The sequence below is a fragment of the Anolis carolinensis genome, unplaced genomic scaffold, assembly GCF_035594765.1.
Source record: "Anolis carolinensis isolate JA03-04 unplaced genomic scaffold, rAnoCar3.1.pri scaffold_7, whole genome shotgun sequence".
NCBI classification, from domain to species: Eukaryota; Metazoa; Chordata; class Lepidosauria; order Squamata; family Dactyloidae; genus Anolis; species Anolis carolinensis.
The window spans coordinates 30,519,220-30,537,254 of record NW_026943818.1 but is presented as its reverse complement, the minus strand read 5'-3'; the positions used below and the strand labels follow the sequence as shown (position 1 = coordinate 30,537,254).

General features: G+C 41.0%; 1 protein-coding gene across 3 annotated transcripts; it reads left to right on the top strand.

Annotated features, from left to right (window-relative positions):
- The first annotated feature begins 1,212 nt into the window (after positions 1-1,212).
- On the top strand, positions 1,213-16,985 carry fcho1 (FCH and mu domain containing endocytic adaptor 1). 3 transcript variants are annotated; one of them, XM_062960629.1, is made up of 28 exons: positions 1,213-1,338; positions 2,730-2,783; positions 4,387-4,460; positions 5,361-5,452; positions 5,540-5,614; positions 5,720-5,861; positions 6,273-6,425; positions 6,534-6,638; positions 6,730-6,828; positions 7,575-7,671; positions 8,568-8,612; positions 8,705-8,777; positions 8,883-8,907; positions 9,093-9,147; positions 9,354-9,616; positions 11,008-11,032; positions 11,394-11,490; positions 11,608-11,702; positions 12,101-12,502; positions 13,134-13,228; positions 13,331-13,439; positions 13,521-13,632; positions 14,347-14,502; positions 14,589-14,721; positions 15,059-15,264; positions 15,758-15,807; positions 15,896-16,060; positions 16,645-16,985. In XM_062960629.1, the coding sequence occupies exons 3-28, from the start codon at positions 4,434-4,436 to the stop codon at positions 16,665-16,667; spliced, it is 2,919 nt and encodes a 972-aa protein (XP_062816699.1). In that variant the 5' UTR covers positions 1,213-1,338; positions 2,730-2,783; positions 4,387-4,433; the 3' UTR covers positions 16,668-16,985. The 3 variants fall into 3 exon arrangements, with proteins under 3 accessions (XP_062816699.1, XP_062816700.1, XP_062816698.1); XM_062960630.1 differs by having other exon boundaries at positions 1,234-1,338; positions 2,594-2,783; positions 13,331-13,424; XM_062960628.1 differs by having other exon boundaries at positions 1,234-1,338; positions 2,594-2,783.
- The last annotated feature ends 1,050 nt before the right edge of the window (positions 16,986-18,035 follow it).

Genomic DNA, 18,035 nt, shown 5'->3' with positions numbered 1-18,035 from the left:
CGGGGGGGGGGGGGGGGGAGATGGCAGGAGAGGCCAATCAAGGGAAAGCGCAACAGGAAGAGTGAATAATAATAATAATAATAATAATAATAAAAACTTTATTTATATAACTCCCTATCTCCTCAAGGGACTGAGCAGTTTCCATATATCTATATATATATTCATACATATATATATACACACACATACACACACACATACATACGTGTGCACATATATATATATACATATATGTGCATTCCGATTAGTAATACCTATATAAGTATACTTCATACACACACCTGTGTATATATGTATATATGCTATTAATCTGAGTGTCTACATATACATATATATATGCCTTACTAATCTGTGCATACAAACATACGTACATCTATGTGTGTATATATAATATTATAATATATATAATAGATAATAATATAATATATATAATATTAATCTAATAATATATATAATACAATAATATATAATAAAAATATACACACATCTATAGGTATACCGATTAATCTGAGTGTCGACATATGCAATGTGTGTATATTGTATACATACATGTTCATTGCTAATCTGAATGTATATACATATATGTATTATGATATATATATCTCATTCATACATACACTTATGTATATATGTCTATGCTATGCATACACAGGCCTTAATCTGAGTGTATAAATCTATTAATCTGAGTGTATAAATTATATATATATATATATTAGTAGGCGTACTATATATATTTATTAGTAGGCGTACTACTATTAATATAATATTATATTTACTATTATATTATATTGTGTTATTTATTCATAGTACTATTATTAGTATAATTATTATATTTATTATATTATATTCATTATGTTATTTATTATTAGTAGTCTTATTATTAGTGTAATTGTTACTATATTTATTATGTTACTTATGAGTAGTCCTGTTATTGGTATAATAGTTATTATTTATTATTATATTTATTAGTAGTAGTACTATTATTCGTATAATAATAATTATATTTATTATGTTATATTCACTATGTTATTAGTAGTACTAGTATTCGTATAATTATTATATGTGTTGTTATTATATATATATATATATATATAAATAATTCCCGTGTGTGTCTAGGGATGTATTGTATCCACGCAGAAGGCAGGCCGTCTCGCGCCTGCGCAGAAGCGAGGGAGGGGAATAAGGGGCGCTTCCCCTTTAAGCATGCAAATGAGCTCCCCGGGGCCGGCCAATCGGGAGCGCGCGTGCTCTGCAGAGTGGGAGAAGGGGGCGGGGCTTGCCTCCGCCCGGTTTGGTGTGCAGAGGACGCGGCGCAGGTGCGGGATCGACGCGCGACAGGTCAGCGGCCCGGACACGCCCCCCCCTGGGCCTAATTAGCCCTAACGGGGGCCTTAATTAATGAGCCCCCAACGAAGGGGGAGGGGAAGGGGGGGCAAAGGTGCGCGCATATCCATCTATTGCAAGGGCAGGAAGCGTGCATCTCATTTGCATAGATTTGCATAATATTTGTGGTGTGCACTATTTTTTTTTGCACACTCATCCCCTCCCTGCAGGCCTACGCAACAGTCCCATTATTATGTTATTATTTTTATTACATTTATAGTGCTACTATTATTATTATATTATTATATTATTATTAGTAGTATAATTTATAATTATCATATTGTCATTTGTTAGTAGCAGTGTTACTATATATTCATATATAATTTATATATTATATTGTCCTTTATTAGTATTAGTGTTACTATGTATATATATTCATATATAATTTATATAGTATTATATTGTCCTTTATTATTATTAAAGTTACTATATATATATTCTTATATAATTTATATAGTATTATTATATTGTCCTTTATTATTATTAGTGTTACTATGTATATATATTCATATATAATTTATATAGTAATATTATATCATCCTTTATTATTATTAGTGTTACTTATATATATTCATATATAATTTATATAGTATTGTTATATTGTCCTTTATTATTATTATTATTAATAATAATAATAATTTTATTTTTGTACTACTACTAATAATTTTATTTGATTAGTGTTACTATATATATATATATTCATATATAATTTATATAGTATTATATTGTCCTTTATTATTATTAGTGTTACCATATATATATTCATATATAATTTATATGGTATTATATTGTCCTTTAGTATTATTAGTGTTTATATATATATATATATATATATATATAATTTATATATACTATATTTATTGTCGTTATTATATTTATATTATATTTAGTATTATAATCATTATTATGTTATCATTATATTTATTTGTAGAAGTGCTATTTATAGTATATATATATATATGTGTGTAATTTATTATATTATTATATAGATTGTATTATTATATGTACGATTTAGTATACTATTTATTAGTAGTAGCATAATTATAAATATTGTCATGATCACATGTATTAGCAGCAGTGTTATATATTATATATATTACTATCATTATTATTATGATTATGAATGATAATGTGTTATCCTTCCCCGTTAAAAGCCCGCTTTTCTTCTCGCCACGCTTTGGTTCTGATGTGATTTTGGACGTTTTCGAAGCCGAAAGGTTGTGGTTTCCGCTTCCTCTTTGGCTGCTTTTTTCAGAGGCCGCTTTTCAAAAAAATCGCTCGCTTGTTTGCATGTCGGTTTCTGGGACCGGGTTCGAATCCCTCGCTTCTTTCTTCTTCTCTTTGAGGATCCCCGTCCGTCACTTTCGGCACCAGAGACCATGACCTTCCAACGCCTTTTGGTATATTATTATTATTATTATTATCATAATTATTCTATTTATTGACATTATTATATTTATTATTATATATTATTGGTATAATCATATTTATAAGTATTATTACATGAATTATTGTTATTTATTAGTAGTAGTAGTACTGTTATTAGTATAATTATTATTATATTACGTTATTTATTAGTAGGCGTACTATTATTAGTATAATATTATATTTACTATTATAGTATTATATTGTGTTATTTATTCATAGTACTATTATTAGTATAATTATTATATTTATTATATTATATTCATTATGTTATTTATTATTAGTAGTCTTATTATTAGTGTAATTGGTAGTATATTTATTATGTTATTTATTAGTAGTCCTGTTATTGGTATAATAATTATTATATTTATTATTATATTTACTTATTTATTAAACTTATTTATTTATTAAACTTATATACCGCTACTCCCAGTTTGGCTCTGAGCAGTTTACAAAAATAGATTAAAACAATACACTTATACTAATAATAAATGACAATAATAAATATAATTATATTTATTATTAGTAGTACTATTATTCGTATAATAATTATTATATTTATTATGTTATATTCATTATGTTAGTAGTACTATTATTCGTATAATTATTATATGTATTATTATATTATATTTATTATTTATTGTTAGTACTGTACTATTATTTGTACCATTATTATAATATTTATTATTTAGTAATACTATTATTTGTATAATTATTGTATTATTTATTAGTAGAAGTATTTGTTATATATTCACTATGTTATTAGTAGTACTATTATTATATGTATTATTATATTTATTATTTATTGTTAGTACTATTATTTGTACCATTATTATTATATTTATTATTTATTAATAGTACTATTATTCGTATAATTATTGTATTATTATTTATTAGTAGAAGTATTTGTTATATATTCACTATGTTATTAGTAGTATTATTATTATATGTATTATTATATTTATTATTTATTGTTAGTACAATAGAGTCTCACTTATCCAACACTCGCTTATCCAACGTTCTGGATTATCCAACGCATTTTTGGAGTCAATGTTTTCAATATATCGTGATATTTTGGTGCTAAATTCATAAATACAGTAATTACTACATAACATTACTGCGTATAGAACTACTTTTTCTGACAAATTTGTTGTCTAACATGATGTTTTGGTGCTTCATTTGTAAAATCATAACCTAATTTGATGTTTAATAGGCTTTTCCTTAATGCCTCCTTATTATCCAACATATTCGCTTATCCAACATTCTGCCAGCCTGTTTATGTTGGATAAGTGAGACTCTACTGTACTATTATTTGTACCATTATTATAATATTTATTATTATATTCATTATTTATAGTTAGTACTATTATTTGTACCATTATTATAATATTTATTATTATATTTATTATTTATTAGTAGTACTATTATTAGTATAATTATTGTATTATTATTTATTAGCAGTAGTATTATAATCATCCTTTTTATTATTCTAGTTGTTGTTAGTAGACTATAAATATATTGTGTTGTGTGTTGTTGTTGTTGACGTGTTGTTGTTTACTCCCTTGACTCCCCCCTTAGGAGCCTAAGCGCTGAAGCCAGGCCTCCGACCACGACAACCGGCCACAATGTCCTATTTCGCCAGCCATTTCTGGGTAAGGAGCAGCGGTTGTGTTTATTTCCGCGCATTATCTCTCTCTCTCTCTCTCTCTCTCTCTCTCTCTTTCATTCTTTTTCTCTCTGTGGTATTCCCTCCTTCTTCTCTCCGGTTGACTCTGTGCTTGGATCCTTCTGGCACCGAAGGGAGGAGGAGGAGGAGGAGGAGGAGGAGGAGGAGGCCTCATACTCACACACAGATACAAACGCACACATACACACATACATATACACAGACACGTATCTATATATATACACACACATCCCTATATTTATATCTATATATATAAAAGGGTAAGGGCGTTTCGGCCTGGAACAAAACAACAAAACTACACATCCCAGAAACACTAAACTTGGCAGCACAACCCCTCATCCATGCCTCTACGTTCATACAACAACAAAAAAATAGAAATAAAGTCCTAATTAGAGGAATAATTGTTTTTATCCCATTGCTGCCATTTACAAGGCACTTGGTTTCCTAGCAACCCACTCAGCCCTGGGGACAGGCAGAGTTAGGCCTCACTTAGGCTTCTTCCACACTGCTTATAAAATACAGATTATCTGATTTGAACTGGATTATATGGCAGTGTAGACTCAAGGCCCTTCCACACAGCTATATAACCCATTTATAATGGACTTAATGTCAGGGGAAAACCTTGACCCTTAACTACCACCAATTCCTCAATACTTTATTTCCCATATCACCAGACTTCGCCACAGCAATGCATGGCCGGGCACAGCTAGTGTGTGTGTGTGTGTGTGTGTGTGTGTGTGTGTGTGTGTATATATATATATATATACACACACACATACATATACATACATACACACTATAACAATAATAATAATAATAATAATAATAATAATAATAATAATGTTGTTGTGGTTGTGGTTTTCAGGGGGAGAAGAGCCATGGCTTCGAGGTGCTCTACCAGAACATGAAGCAGGGACAGGTCTCAGCCAAGGAGCTGGCCGACTTCGTCCGGGAGAGGTACGGAGGCGGGTCGGCGGGCAGGCCCTCTGCCGGGACACGTCTCATTATTATCTCACCTGTGCTCGCTCGCTCGCTTGCCTTTAGGGCGGCGGTGGAGGAGTCCTACGCCAAGTCCATGGCCAAGATGTCCAAGCTGGCCGGGAGCGGAACCCAGTTGGGGTGAGACGGGGACCGGCGGGAAGAGAGGGGGGCGGAGAGAGAGGCGTGGTCCCATCGTCCCCTCAACCATGCCCATTTTGTCTTCCCGGCTGGCCGGTCGTCCAGGACGTTTGCCCCGCTGTGGGAGGTGTTCCGCATCTCGTCGGACAAGCTGGCCCTCTGCCACCTGGAGCTGGCCCGGCGCCTCCAGGACCTGCTGCGCGACGTCGGGCGCTACGCCGAGGAGCAAGTCCGGACACACAAGAAGGTGAACACAAAAGGGAGTCCTGTGCCTGAACGTGCTCAGTACAGGGACGGGAAGAAAAAAAGAGAAGGAGACACATAGAGGTCTGGTCCAAAAAAAGGAGAACACAAAAGGGAGTCCTGAGCCTGAATGTGCTCAGTACAGGGACGGGAAGAAAAAAAGAGAAGGAGACACATAGAGGTCTGGTACAAAAAAAGGAGAACACAAAAGGGAGTCCTGAGCCTGAACATGCTCAGGACAATCACAATTAGAGAAGTTGGGTACCACGAATAGGTATTTTAGGACGCCGTGAAAGGAATGAAAATGCCGGCGAGCACAGGAGGAAGGAGGAAGTCTCTCCGCCATAGAGGACGGACTCGGCGAGGCCTCCTTCCTGCTTGTGTGAGTGTTTCTCCCGCGTGTCTGTCTCTGCAGTCGAAGGAGGAGGTGTCGGGGACGCTGGAGGCGGTGCAGGCGCTGGCGGGGGCCACGCAGGCGCTGCCCAAGGCCCGGGAGGCCTTCCACGGCCGCGGGGCCGAGCTGGAGCGCCTGCGCAGGGAGGGCGCCGGGCCCAAGGAGATCGAGAAGGTGCCTGGGCGGGAGGGCGGGTGGGCCCCGGGGCCCCTCCCATTATTACCATTCTCATTATTACTACCATTCTCTATTATCAATTAACGTGGCTGCTCCCGGTCTCAGGCGGAGCTGAAGTCCCGGAAGGCGGCGGAGGGCCTGCGCCGGGCGGCCGAGAAGTACAACTCTGCGCGGAGCGAGTTCGAGCGCAAGATGCGGGACTCGGCCGCGGTAAAGAGCCAGCGGGGAGCGACGGGTGGGGCCAGGCCGGGGAGGAGGACTGCCACTCCCATCACCCTCCCCTCCGCTCGCTCCCTTGCAGCGCTTCCAGGAAGTGGAGGAGGCCCACCTGGAGCAGATGAAGGCCCTGATTGGCTCCTTCGTCCACTCGGTGGAGGACGCCCACGTCCAGGTCGGGCAGGTGAGGGCCCAGAGAATCGTATGGAAATATTATTCATATTCATAGAGGGTTGAAATGCCTCGTTCAAATCAGATAATATGTATTTTATAGGCAGTGTGGAAGAGGCCTAAGTGAGGCCTAACTCTGCCTGAGTGGGTTGCTAGGAGACCAAGTGGGCAGAGCTTAGCCTTTGAACTGGCAGGAATTGGATAAAAACAATTATTCCTCTCCCTCTAATTAGGACTTTATTTTTCTTTTCTTTTTGTTGCATCAACCTAGAGGCATGGATGAGGGGTTGTGCTGTCAATTTTCAAGGTTGTGGGGTGTTTAGTTTTGTTGTTTTGTCGGTCGCTAGGATTCCATCACTCTTTCATATATATAGATAAATAAATGGGTGATATAGCTGTCTGGAAGGGCCTTGAGTCTACACTGCCATATATTCCAGTTCAAATCAGATAATCTGTATTTTATCGGCAGTGTGGAAGAGGCCTAAGTGAGGCCTAACTCTGCGTGTCCCCTGGGCTGAGTGGGTTGCTAGGAGACCAAGTGGGCGGAGCTTAGCCTTCGAACTGGCAGCAATTGGATAAAAACAATTATTCCTCTCCCTCTAATTAGGACTTTATTTTTCTTTCCTTTTTGTTGTATGAACGTAGAGGCATGGAGGAGGGGTTGTGCTGCCAAGTTTAGTGTTTCTGGGATGTGCAGTTTTGTTGTTTTGTCCTAGGCCGAAACGCCATTACCCTTTTATATATATATATTTCCTATAGGTGCACGAAGAGTTCAAGCAGAACATGGAGAACATCGGGGTGGAGACCCTCCTCCGGAACTTTGCCGAGAGCAAAGGCACCGGCCGTCACCCACCGGGTAGGGACCCACCTACGGCCTTGCCACGGGAGCCGGTCCGGTCTTATATTATCTATATATATACTAGCTGTGCCCGGCCACGCGTTGCTGTGGCCAAGTGGTGGTGGTATTGGTTAAAAATTGTGTAATTTTTATTTGACGTTATTTGTATTTTTTTATAAATTTATTGTAAGTTATCTTTTTATTATATTTTATTATTTTCTTGTATTATTTTTAGTTATTTTCTGTTATAGTATTTTATTGTATTAATTTTTTAGTGTTTTTAATGATTTTTTAGTGTTTTTAATGATTTTTTATTGGGTTGCTAGGAGACTAAGTTGGAGGAGCTTAGCCTTCTAACTGGCAGCAATTGGATAAAAGCAATTATTCCTCTCTCTCTAATTAGGACTTTATTTTTCTATTCTTTTTGTTGTATCAACCTAGAGGCGTGGATGATGGGTTGTGTTGTCAAATTTAGAGTTTGGGGAGCCTGTAGTTTTGTTGTTTTGTGGGTTGCCGTGATGCCATCGCTCTTTTATATATATAGATGAATGTAATGTTTGTTTTACTATGGAGTAAACAACAAAACCACTGGACCAAATCACACCAAATTGGGCCACAAAAGACATAGTCATCCAAAATCCTAGAAAAATGGTCCAAATTACAGAGGATGAGGAAGAGCCGTTCTCCCCCTAACTGCCAGTCACAAAGGTATGCCCCGCCCCCTTTAGGCCCCGCCCCTTTGTGTCCAAACAGCCAGGCTTTGAGGCTGCAAGGCTATTCTCGGCCTTTCCCACCTGGCCAACCAATGATTCCCATAAGCCACAGCAACACATGACTTAATAATAATAATGATAATAATAATAATAATAATAATAATAATAATAATAATACTATTTGTGTCTCTTTCCCGGCAGGGCCCTTGGACTTTGAGGAGCTGAGCCTGGCGCCTTTGCAGGAAGGCAAGTAAACACTGCAGTCACCATGGGGCGGGCAACAACAACAACAACAACAATATAATATTACCACTAATATTATTATATTACAACATCAGGTCCGAAGCGAACCCGCAGCAAGGCCTTCCGCATCCCCGGATTGGGACGAAAGGAGCGCGAAAGGGACTCCGCGTGAGCCACAAAAAATTCTGTATTATTATTATTATTATTATTATTATTATTATTATTATTATTCTGCTTCCTTTTCTTAACTCTCTCTTTTTTTCCTTTGTCCAGGGAGTCTCCGGACGCCGAGTCGGCGGTCAGTCCAAACCCCTTTTTACTGTATTATTTTTATTATATTATTATTTTGTTAAAATAATATTACCTTTGTTATATATAGCATGATAATGTCCACTTATGTTCATTATATATGATACTTTTTTGTTAGAATATCCACTTATTATCTTCATAATATATTATTTCATTCCCTTATGTCGTCCTCAGCCCCCCGAAGTGGACGAGGAAGGCTTCACCGTCCGGCCGGAAACTGACCGGAATGATATCCTTTGGCGTCGGGTGGGGTCGGACTAGATGACCTTTGGGGGTTTCTTTGCATCAGACCTCAGTGGAGGGGGATGTATCTCTGCTTAACACCTCGGTGGAGGTGGATGTAACAAAAACAATAATAATATTATTAATAATAATGAATAATATAACCTCCTCTCCGCGAATGCCTTGACCGTTGTCCTTGACCCTTGACCCCAGGCCCGGCCCCATGTGGCGGCCTGTGCTGCTCGTCCAGCGACTCGGACTTTGAGGGGGACGAGGAGGGGGACGCGCTGCCCCACAAGTTCTACATCCGCATCAAGCCCCTCCAGGCCAAGGAACAACCACCACCACAAGCACCACAACCACAGCACCCGTCGTGGTCAAGCAGCAGCAGCAGCAGCAGCGCGGCCGCGGCCCAGTCCTCCGTGGAGCAGCTCAAGGCCTCCGTGGGGAACCTCGTCCTAGCGCCCGGCATCGGGGTGAGAGAAATAAAGTCCTAATTACAGGGAAATGAATAATTATTTTCATCCAATTGCTGTCAGTTAGAAGGCTAAGCTCCGCCCACTTGGTCTCCTAGCAGCCCGCTCAGCCCAGGGGACAGGAAGATTTAGGCCTCACTTAGGCCTCTTCCACACTGCCTATAAAATACAGATTATCAGATTTGAAGACTTAGGCCTCACTTAGGCCCCTTCCACACTGCCTATAAAATACAGATTATCAGATTTGAACTGGATTATATGACAGTGTAGACTCACATAGGGATATAACCTATTTATAATCTTATATTATCTGCTTTGAACTGGATTATCTGCACTCCACACTGCCATATAATCCACTTCAGTGTGCATTTTATACAGCCTCATATAATCCAGTTCTAAACAGATAATATAAGATTATAAATATAATATGTAATAATTACTGTGATATAATGATACAGAACAATATAATCTCTAAAATCAGGACAGTAAATAAAGAGCAACACTCGGAAAGCATAAGCCACAGCAATGCGTGGCTGGGCAAACCAAGTATATATATAATCTATACTTATATATACAGTAGAGTCTCACTTATCCAAGCCTCGCTTATCCAAGCTTCTGGATTATCCAAGCCATTTTTGTAGTCAATGTTTTCAATATATCATGATATTTTGGTGCTAAATTAGTAAATACAGTAATTACAAAATAACATTACTGCATATTGAACTACTTTTTCTGTTAAATTTGTTGTATAACGTGATGTTTTGGTGCTTAATTTGTAAAATCATAACCTAATTTGACGTTTAATAGGCTTTTCCTTAATGCCTCCTTATTATCCAACATATTCACTTATCCAAAGTTCTGCCGGCCCGTTTATGTTGGATAAGTGAGACTCTACTGTAAATACATATAATTATATATAATTATATATAAATGTAATGTTCATTTTACTATGGAGTAAACAACAAAACCACTGAACCCAATCACACCAAATTTGGCCACAGAAAACATCAATCCAAAAAATCAAAAAACCTAGAAGAATAACCCAAATTACAGAGGATGAGGAAGAGCCGTTCTCCCCCTAACTGCCAGTCAGAAAGGTAGGCTCTGCTGCAATTCAATCTGGCCAAACAAGGATTCCCGTCGGGGAGATGGTGGCGGGGTATAAATAAAGTTTATTATTATTATTATTATTTATTATTATTCCCTGACAAAGGAAGCAGCCAGGCTTTCAAGGGGCTCTTGGGTTGAGGGTGCGACTCCAGCTACTCCTGAAAACAGCCAGGCTTTGAGACTGCAAGGCTATTCACTGCTATTCCACCTGGCCGACAAATTTTAAATTTAAATTTATATATATCTTTCTCCCTGTGTCTCTCTCTCTCTCTCTTTTGCAGAACACGGTGAAGAGACATTCCTCCCGTAAGTGTCCCTCGCTATTTATTTATTGATTTCTAAATAAATTATTTATAAATAATAACAATATTAATAATAAATATTATTTATAAATAATAATAAATACTAAATGTTATTTATAAATAATAATAAATACTAAATGTTATTTATAAATGATAATAAATACTCAATGTCATTTATAAATAATAATAAATACTCAATGTTATTTATAAATGATAATAAATACTAAATGTCATTTATAAATAATAATAAATACTAAATGTTATTTATAAATAATAATAAATACTAAATGTTATTTATAAATGATAATAAATACTAAATGTTATTTATAAATGATAAGTATTTTTTTTTGTTTATCTCCCGGCAGGGCATTTGAGATCTCTGTCTGCCGCGGGTTCTGCGGCCGATTCTCAGGCCGACTCGGCTGTTCTGGAGGAGAAGATGACCCCTCGCCTGACCCATAGGTGACCCCAAATAACCCCATGGGAGGTGACCCTCCCATTGGAGGCGGTATCCCTTTAATTGCCCCCCAGTAATAACAACAACAGCAACAACAATAATAATGATACGTTGCTTTGCAGCCGCGACCCCAAGGCAGACCCCGACCCCCTTTCGGCCGCGGCCGCGCTCTTTGGGCCCCCCTTGGAGTCCGCCTTCGAGGACGAGGAATTCGCAGGCAAGTGAATGGCCGCCATGCAAATAGATTATATTATATTCATTATATGATCACCATTATACTATTAATATACTGTATTAATTATTAAGTTCATTTAATTATTTTATTACAAGTATTCCATTCAATCAATTATCTTTTAATATATTACATTAATTTTATTTGCATTACACTGAATTCAATTTATTATTAAGTGTTTTTAATTATTATAGTATATCAAATATTTTAAACAATTATTAAATCAATTTTTAAAATTATATTACTTATTTGTAATTATTAAATTATATTAATACCCAGATCGATCTCTCTTGAAGGAGGCTCAAAGCAGCTGCGATGATGATTTAATAATGGCCATGAGATGTATTGATTGACTGACGGGCTCCTCCCCTTTATCTCCGCAGGCCCCGCCTCCCGGCTGCTCCCCTCGAGCCCCTCCCCCTTCTCCTCCCCCTCCCCCGAGAACGTGGGCGGGGACTCCGGCCTGGACTCGCCCCCCCCAGCGGCCCGCGGCCCCGCCCACATCCCTGTGGGGGGGCGGAGGAGGCGGGGCCCCGACCCCTGGGCGCCCCAGGCCCCGCCCCCCCGCCCCGCCCCCCCGGACCCCCCGCCCCCCGCCGAGGAGGAAGATGGGGAGGGCACCCTGGGGGGGTCCCGCCCCTCCTCCCACTCCGCCTCCTCCTCCTCCTCCTCCCCCGCCCCCCCCAGCGTCAGCAGCGGGGACTCCGCCTCCAGCCCCTCCCCCTGGGGGCCCCCCCGCGGCAGGGACCCCCACGAGGACACGCCCCCCCGCACGGACCCCAACGGTGAGTGGGTCACAATACGAAAACAGAGTAAATAAATACATGAGACCTCAGTGGAGGTGGATGTATGCCTGTGAACACAAGTCCAGGAGGGTCACCTGGGGTCATGATACATCCATGCTGGCTCTGTTGTTATTATTATTATTATTAATATTATTAAATAGATATGGACCCTGTATTGGTGGCCGGGGTCACCAAGGTCAAGTCCAGGGGGGTCACCCAAGGTCATGATACACTCATATTGGATCTTCTATTATTATTATTATTATTATTATTATTATTATTATTATTATTATTATTATATAGATATGGACCCCGTACTGGTGGACGGGGTCACCCAAGGTCACCGTGACCGCAAGTCCGGGAGGGTCACCCAAGGTCATGATACACCCACGTTGGGTCTAATCATATTATTATTATTATTTTCATTATTTATAAGAAAGCCCTATGTGCCAACGCTCCTATGTATTCTATATTGTTATATTATTATTATTATTATGTAGATATAGATGTAGACATGATAGGCCCATGCCAATGGGATTCATTATTATTAATAATTAATTAATTAATTTCAATACGTGCCAACTTCATTCTGTATTATTATTATTATTATTATTCTAATCCATCTCGGCAGGGTCTCCGGCAGTGGGCTCCGTGGTGGCCCCCCCACGCCGCCCCCGCTCCAAGCGCCCCTCGGCCATTCCGGCCACTTGCCTGTCCAGCGAGACGGTGAGCGAGCGCCGGTCAGCTTGGGACGGGATGGGAGGGGGCCGTCGGTCGGTCGGTCGGGCCGGTCACCCCATGAACCCCCTTTTTATTTTCCTTTTCCAGCCCCGGTCCCTGAGCCCCTCCCCACTCTGGAGCCTGTCGGCCCCCCCAAGCGCCGCCGAACGGGCCTTCTTCGTGGCCACCCAGCCCGGGATCGGTGCGTCAGAGTCGGGTGAAGTGTCCTTCCCCCCCCTCTCCTTCCTTCCCCCCTCCCTCCCTCCCTCCCTCCGCGTCACGCTTTCTTTGGTTCCAGGCGTGTCGAGAGGCCCCTCCCCGGTGGTGCCGGGCTCCCAGGGGGGGCTCCCCGTGGCCGCCGCCTTCACCGAATACGTCCACGCCTTCTTCAAGGGACACGGGCCGGACAGGTCAGGAGAACAACGTGGTAGCCAGAGTCTGCTTACACCTCAGTGGAGGTGGATGCATGCTTGTATCAGACCTCAGTGGAGGTGGACGTGTCAGTGCTTAATCCTACAATGGAGGTGGATGCATGCTTGTATCAGACCTCAGTGGAGGTGGACGTGTCAGTGCTTAATGCTACAATGGAGGTGGATGCATGCTTGTATCAGACCTCAGTGGAGGTGGACATGTCAGTGCTTAATGCTACAATGGAGGTGGATCCATGTTTATATCAGACCTCGGTGGAGGTGGATGTGTCAGTGCTTAATGCTACAATGGAGGTGGATCCATGTTTATATCAGACCTCGGTGGAGGTGGATGTGTCAGTGCTTAATGCTACAATGGAGGTTGATGCATGTTTATATCAGACCTCGGTGGAGGTGGATGTGTCAGTGCTTTACACCTCAGTGGAGGTGGATGCATATCGCTATATTATTATTATTATTATTATTATTATTATTATTATTAATATTACCACTGCTATGATTATATATTATATAATATATTATAATATATGTGTAATAATAATAATTACAATACTAGGGACTATAATAACAATGACAGTAATAATAATTCGATAGTAATACTGTAATAATAAATCATTAATAGTGACATTGGTAATAGTAACAATAGTGGCAATCATCATCTTCATCACCATCTCCCCCCCCCCCCCCCCCCCGCAGCTGCCTGGTCAAGGTGACCGGGGAGATGACCATGTCCTTCCCGGCCGGGATCCTGCGCGCCTTCAACGGCTGCCCTTCGGCCCCCGTCCTGAGCTTCCGCCTCCTCCGCACCGCGGCCATTGACCACTTCCTGCCCAGCCCCGACCTCCTCTTCAGGTGAGGAAGCCTCCGGCCAGTGAGAAGGGTCAGGCACGGCCACCTGGCAACGGGCTGACCCCGCTCTCCTTTCTCCGCCCGGCCAGCGACCCCTCCCAGAGGGACCCCTCCAGCCGCGACTTCTGGCTCAACATGGCTGCCTTGACCGCCCAGCTCCAGCGGCAGGCTGACCAGGCCCCGGGGGCCCCGTACTACAACGTCACCCTGCTCCGATACCAGGTAGGCGAGCGGTCACCCCTCCATGACCGACCCTTCCCTCGGACTCATCGCTCCCCTCAGACCTCAGTGGAGGTGGAGGTGCCACATCGTTGGTGATGACAACAGTCATATCATAATCATGAGTCCCTCCCTGTTGACCTGGACCCTTCCTTTGGTCTCCTATCCACCATGAGACCACAGTGGAGGTGGATGTGTCTCTGGATGTGTCAATAGGAATATACTAACAATATCACAATATAACAATAATGAGTCCCTCCCTTTTGCCCTGGGGGGGGGGGTGGGATAGGTAATGGTCATCCCTGTGCAACTGACCCCCTCCTTCCTCCTCCGGCCGCAGTTCTCGAAGCAGGGCCAGTCCTGGGCTCCCTTGCGGCTGGCGGTCAGCTGGGACTGCGACCCGGAGGCCACCCGCGTCTGCGTCGACTACGGCTACAACACGGCAGGGGCTTCGGCCGCCCCTCCGCCCGCGCTGACCAACGTCCAGGTGCTGCTGCCCATCGAGGAGCCGGCCGACAATGTCCGGCCGCAGCCCAAGGCTGCCTGGTGAGCCAATAATAATAATAATAATAATAATAATAATAATAATAATAATAATAATAATAATATTCATATAATATATTATTATTATATAATGTTGAGAAGGTATGGCGGTGATGACGGTCACAATACCTTTAAAACACCCTGCTTTTCAAAAAACAGTACCTATTTACCTACTCGCCTTTCGCTTCCAAACCCGCTAGAGCCTTGTCCGTATTATTATTATTATTATTATTATTATTATTATTATATAATGGTTGTGAAGGTATGGCGGTGATGATGGTCATGATGCCTTTAAAACACCCTGCTTCTTAAAAAACAGTACCTATTTACCTACTCGCCTTTCGCTTCCAAACCTGCTAGAGCCTTGTCCATAAACTCCCTCCTTTCCATTTTGTGGGCACTTGCTATCCTTTCAGTGGACGCCCTGTCAAAACACCTCCCTGCCCCCCCCCCAAAATCAAGCAGTACCTATTTACCTACTCGCCTTCTCGTGCAGGAACCCGGAGGAGAAGCGCTTGCAGTGGCACCTGGGGGACCTGCGCTCAGGTGAGTGAGGGGCGGGGCGGGGGCGGGGCCCTGGGGGTGGGCGTGGCCTCGGCTGACCCCTCCCTCCCTCTCCCTTGACCCTTTGCAGGCTCCGGCCGGCTGACGGCCACGTGGCGCCCCCTGGAGGGCCCCAGCCGCCCGGTCCCGGTGGCCGCCCAGTTCTCCAGCCAGGGCGGGTGCGTCTCGGGCGCCGGCGTGGAGCTGATGGGCAGCGCCTTCCGCATGTCCCTGGTCAAGAAGAGATTCGCCACCGGTGAGGACGATGGGAGTTGTAGTCCCCTCCACGGGATGATGGGAGTTGTAGTCCAAAGTGTCAAGGATGCTGGGAAGTCAGAGCAAATGTAACTCAGATATTATTAGTATTTTTGGGACATTTCCAATGATGACGGATTATAAATCCCATCCATTATACAGGGTAATGGGAGTTGTAGTCCAACATCTCGAGGAGGTTGGGAAGTCAGAGCAAACTTAACTCTATTATTATTATTATTATTATTATTATTATTATTATTATTATTATTACTATTATTATTGGGACATTTCCCCTGAGGCTGGACTACGAACCCCATCCATTATGCAGGATGATGGGAGTTGTAGTCCAACGTGTCGAGGATGTTGGGAACTCAGAGCAAACTTAACTCTATTATTATTATTATTATTATTATTATTATCATAGTTATTGGGACGTTTTCCCGAGGCTGGACTACAAATCCCATCCGTTATACAGGGCAATGGGAGTTGTAGTCCCGTCCGTGAGTTACAGAAACGTGTCTGGAAATTGGGGAAAATTTCTACAATTTTTCCAATTGTATTTTATTCTATTTTTTTCCGCTGCAGGGATTTATCTCGCCGGCTCTTAAGCAACGACGGACCCTTTTCTGGCTTGTTTTATTTCAGTGTTATTATTAATTAATTTTAGAGAGAATCTATTTGTGTGTTTTTAAATTATTATTATTATTGTCGAGGGAGGCGCGGGCGGATGTCGTGATGCTGGAAGATCCGGGCGCCAAGTTTTATTTTTCCATTATTTTTTGAGAAGGAAAGAAGGAAGGAAGGAAGGAAGGAAGGCAAAAATAATGTTTTTCTTCGTAAATTATAATAATGTGGCTCTTTTTTTTTAATATTGAAAGAAATATATTGTTTTTTTATAATTAAAACAAAAAGAACATAAAAGCAAACTGAGCTGTTGTGTCAATTTTGTGAGTTCGGGCCATTTATTTTGCTATTTTCTTATTATCATCTTCATTTTGTGAATGGGTTATATTTATTATTATTATTATTATTATACATAACTATATGTCTTATCTATCTATATTGATCTATCTATATCTATCTATCTTCTATATCTAACTATATGTCTTATCTATATCTATCTTTATCTTCTATATCTATATATCTATATGTCTTATCTATCTCTATCTATCTATCTTCTATATCTATATATCTATATGTCTTATCTATATCTATCTATATCTATCTATCTATCTTCTATATATATCTATATTTCTATATCTATCTATATCAAGATTTATATATAATCATTCTATTATTATTGTAGTATATTATCATATTATTATTATTATTATATTATTACATTATTCATTATTCATGACTACATTTGCCCATCATTAAATTAGGTTATGATTTTACAAATTAATCACCAAAACATCATGTTATACAACAAATTTGACAGAAAAAGCAGTTCAATACGCAGTAATACTATGTTGCAATTACTGTATTTACGAATTCAGCACCAAAATGCCACGATGTATTGAAAACATTGACTACAAAAATGCGTTGGATAATCCAGAACGTTGGATAAATGCGACTCTACGGTATCCCAATGGAGACGCTCTAGCATTCCGACGTCTGTGGTTCTTAGTGTGGCCCCGCCTTCTTTCCCGAGGGAGGGAGGAGGCGCTGCTCTCTGTCTCCATCCAGTGGTGAAATCCGCGCATTGCAGGCGGAGAGAAAGTAAAGGGAGAGGAGGCCGCTGTGTGTTTGTCTCCATCCAGTGGTGAAAGGCGCGCATTGCAGGCGGAGAGAATGTGAATGGGAATAAGCCACTGTGTGTTTGTCTCCATCCAGTGGTGAAAGGCGCGCATTGCAGGCGGAGAGAAAATGAATAGGGAATAAGCCGCTGTGTGTGTTTGTCTCCATCCAGTGGTGAAAGGCGCGCATTGCAGGCGGAGAGAAAGTAAACGGAGAGGAGGCCGCTGGGTGTTTGT

Excerpts from the sequence above, each read along its gene's own strand:
- fcho1 (XM_062960629.1), top strand. The coding sequence starts at position 4,434 with ATGTCCTATTTCGCCAGCCATTTCTGG. Across the intron at positions 7,672-8,567 it reads CACCGGCCGTCACCCACCGG|GGCCCTTGGACTTTGAGGAG; the intron begins GTAGGGACCCAC and ends CTTTCCCGGCAG. Across the intron at positions 14,722-15,058 it reads TCACCCTGCTCCGATACCAG|TTCTCGAAGCAGGGCCAGTC; the intron begins GTAGGCGAGCGG and ends CTCCGGCCGCAG.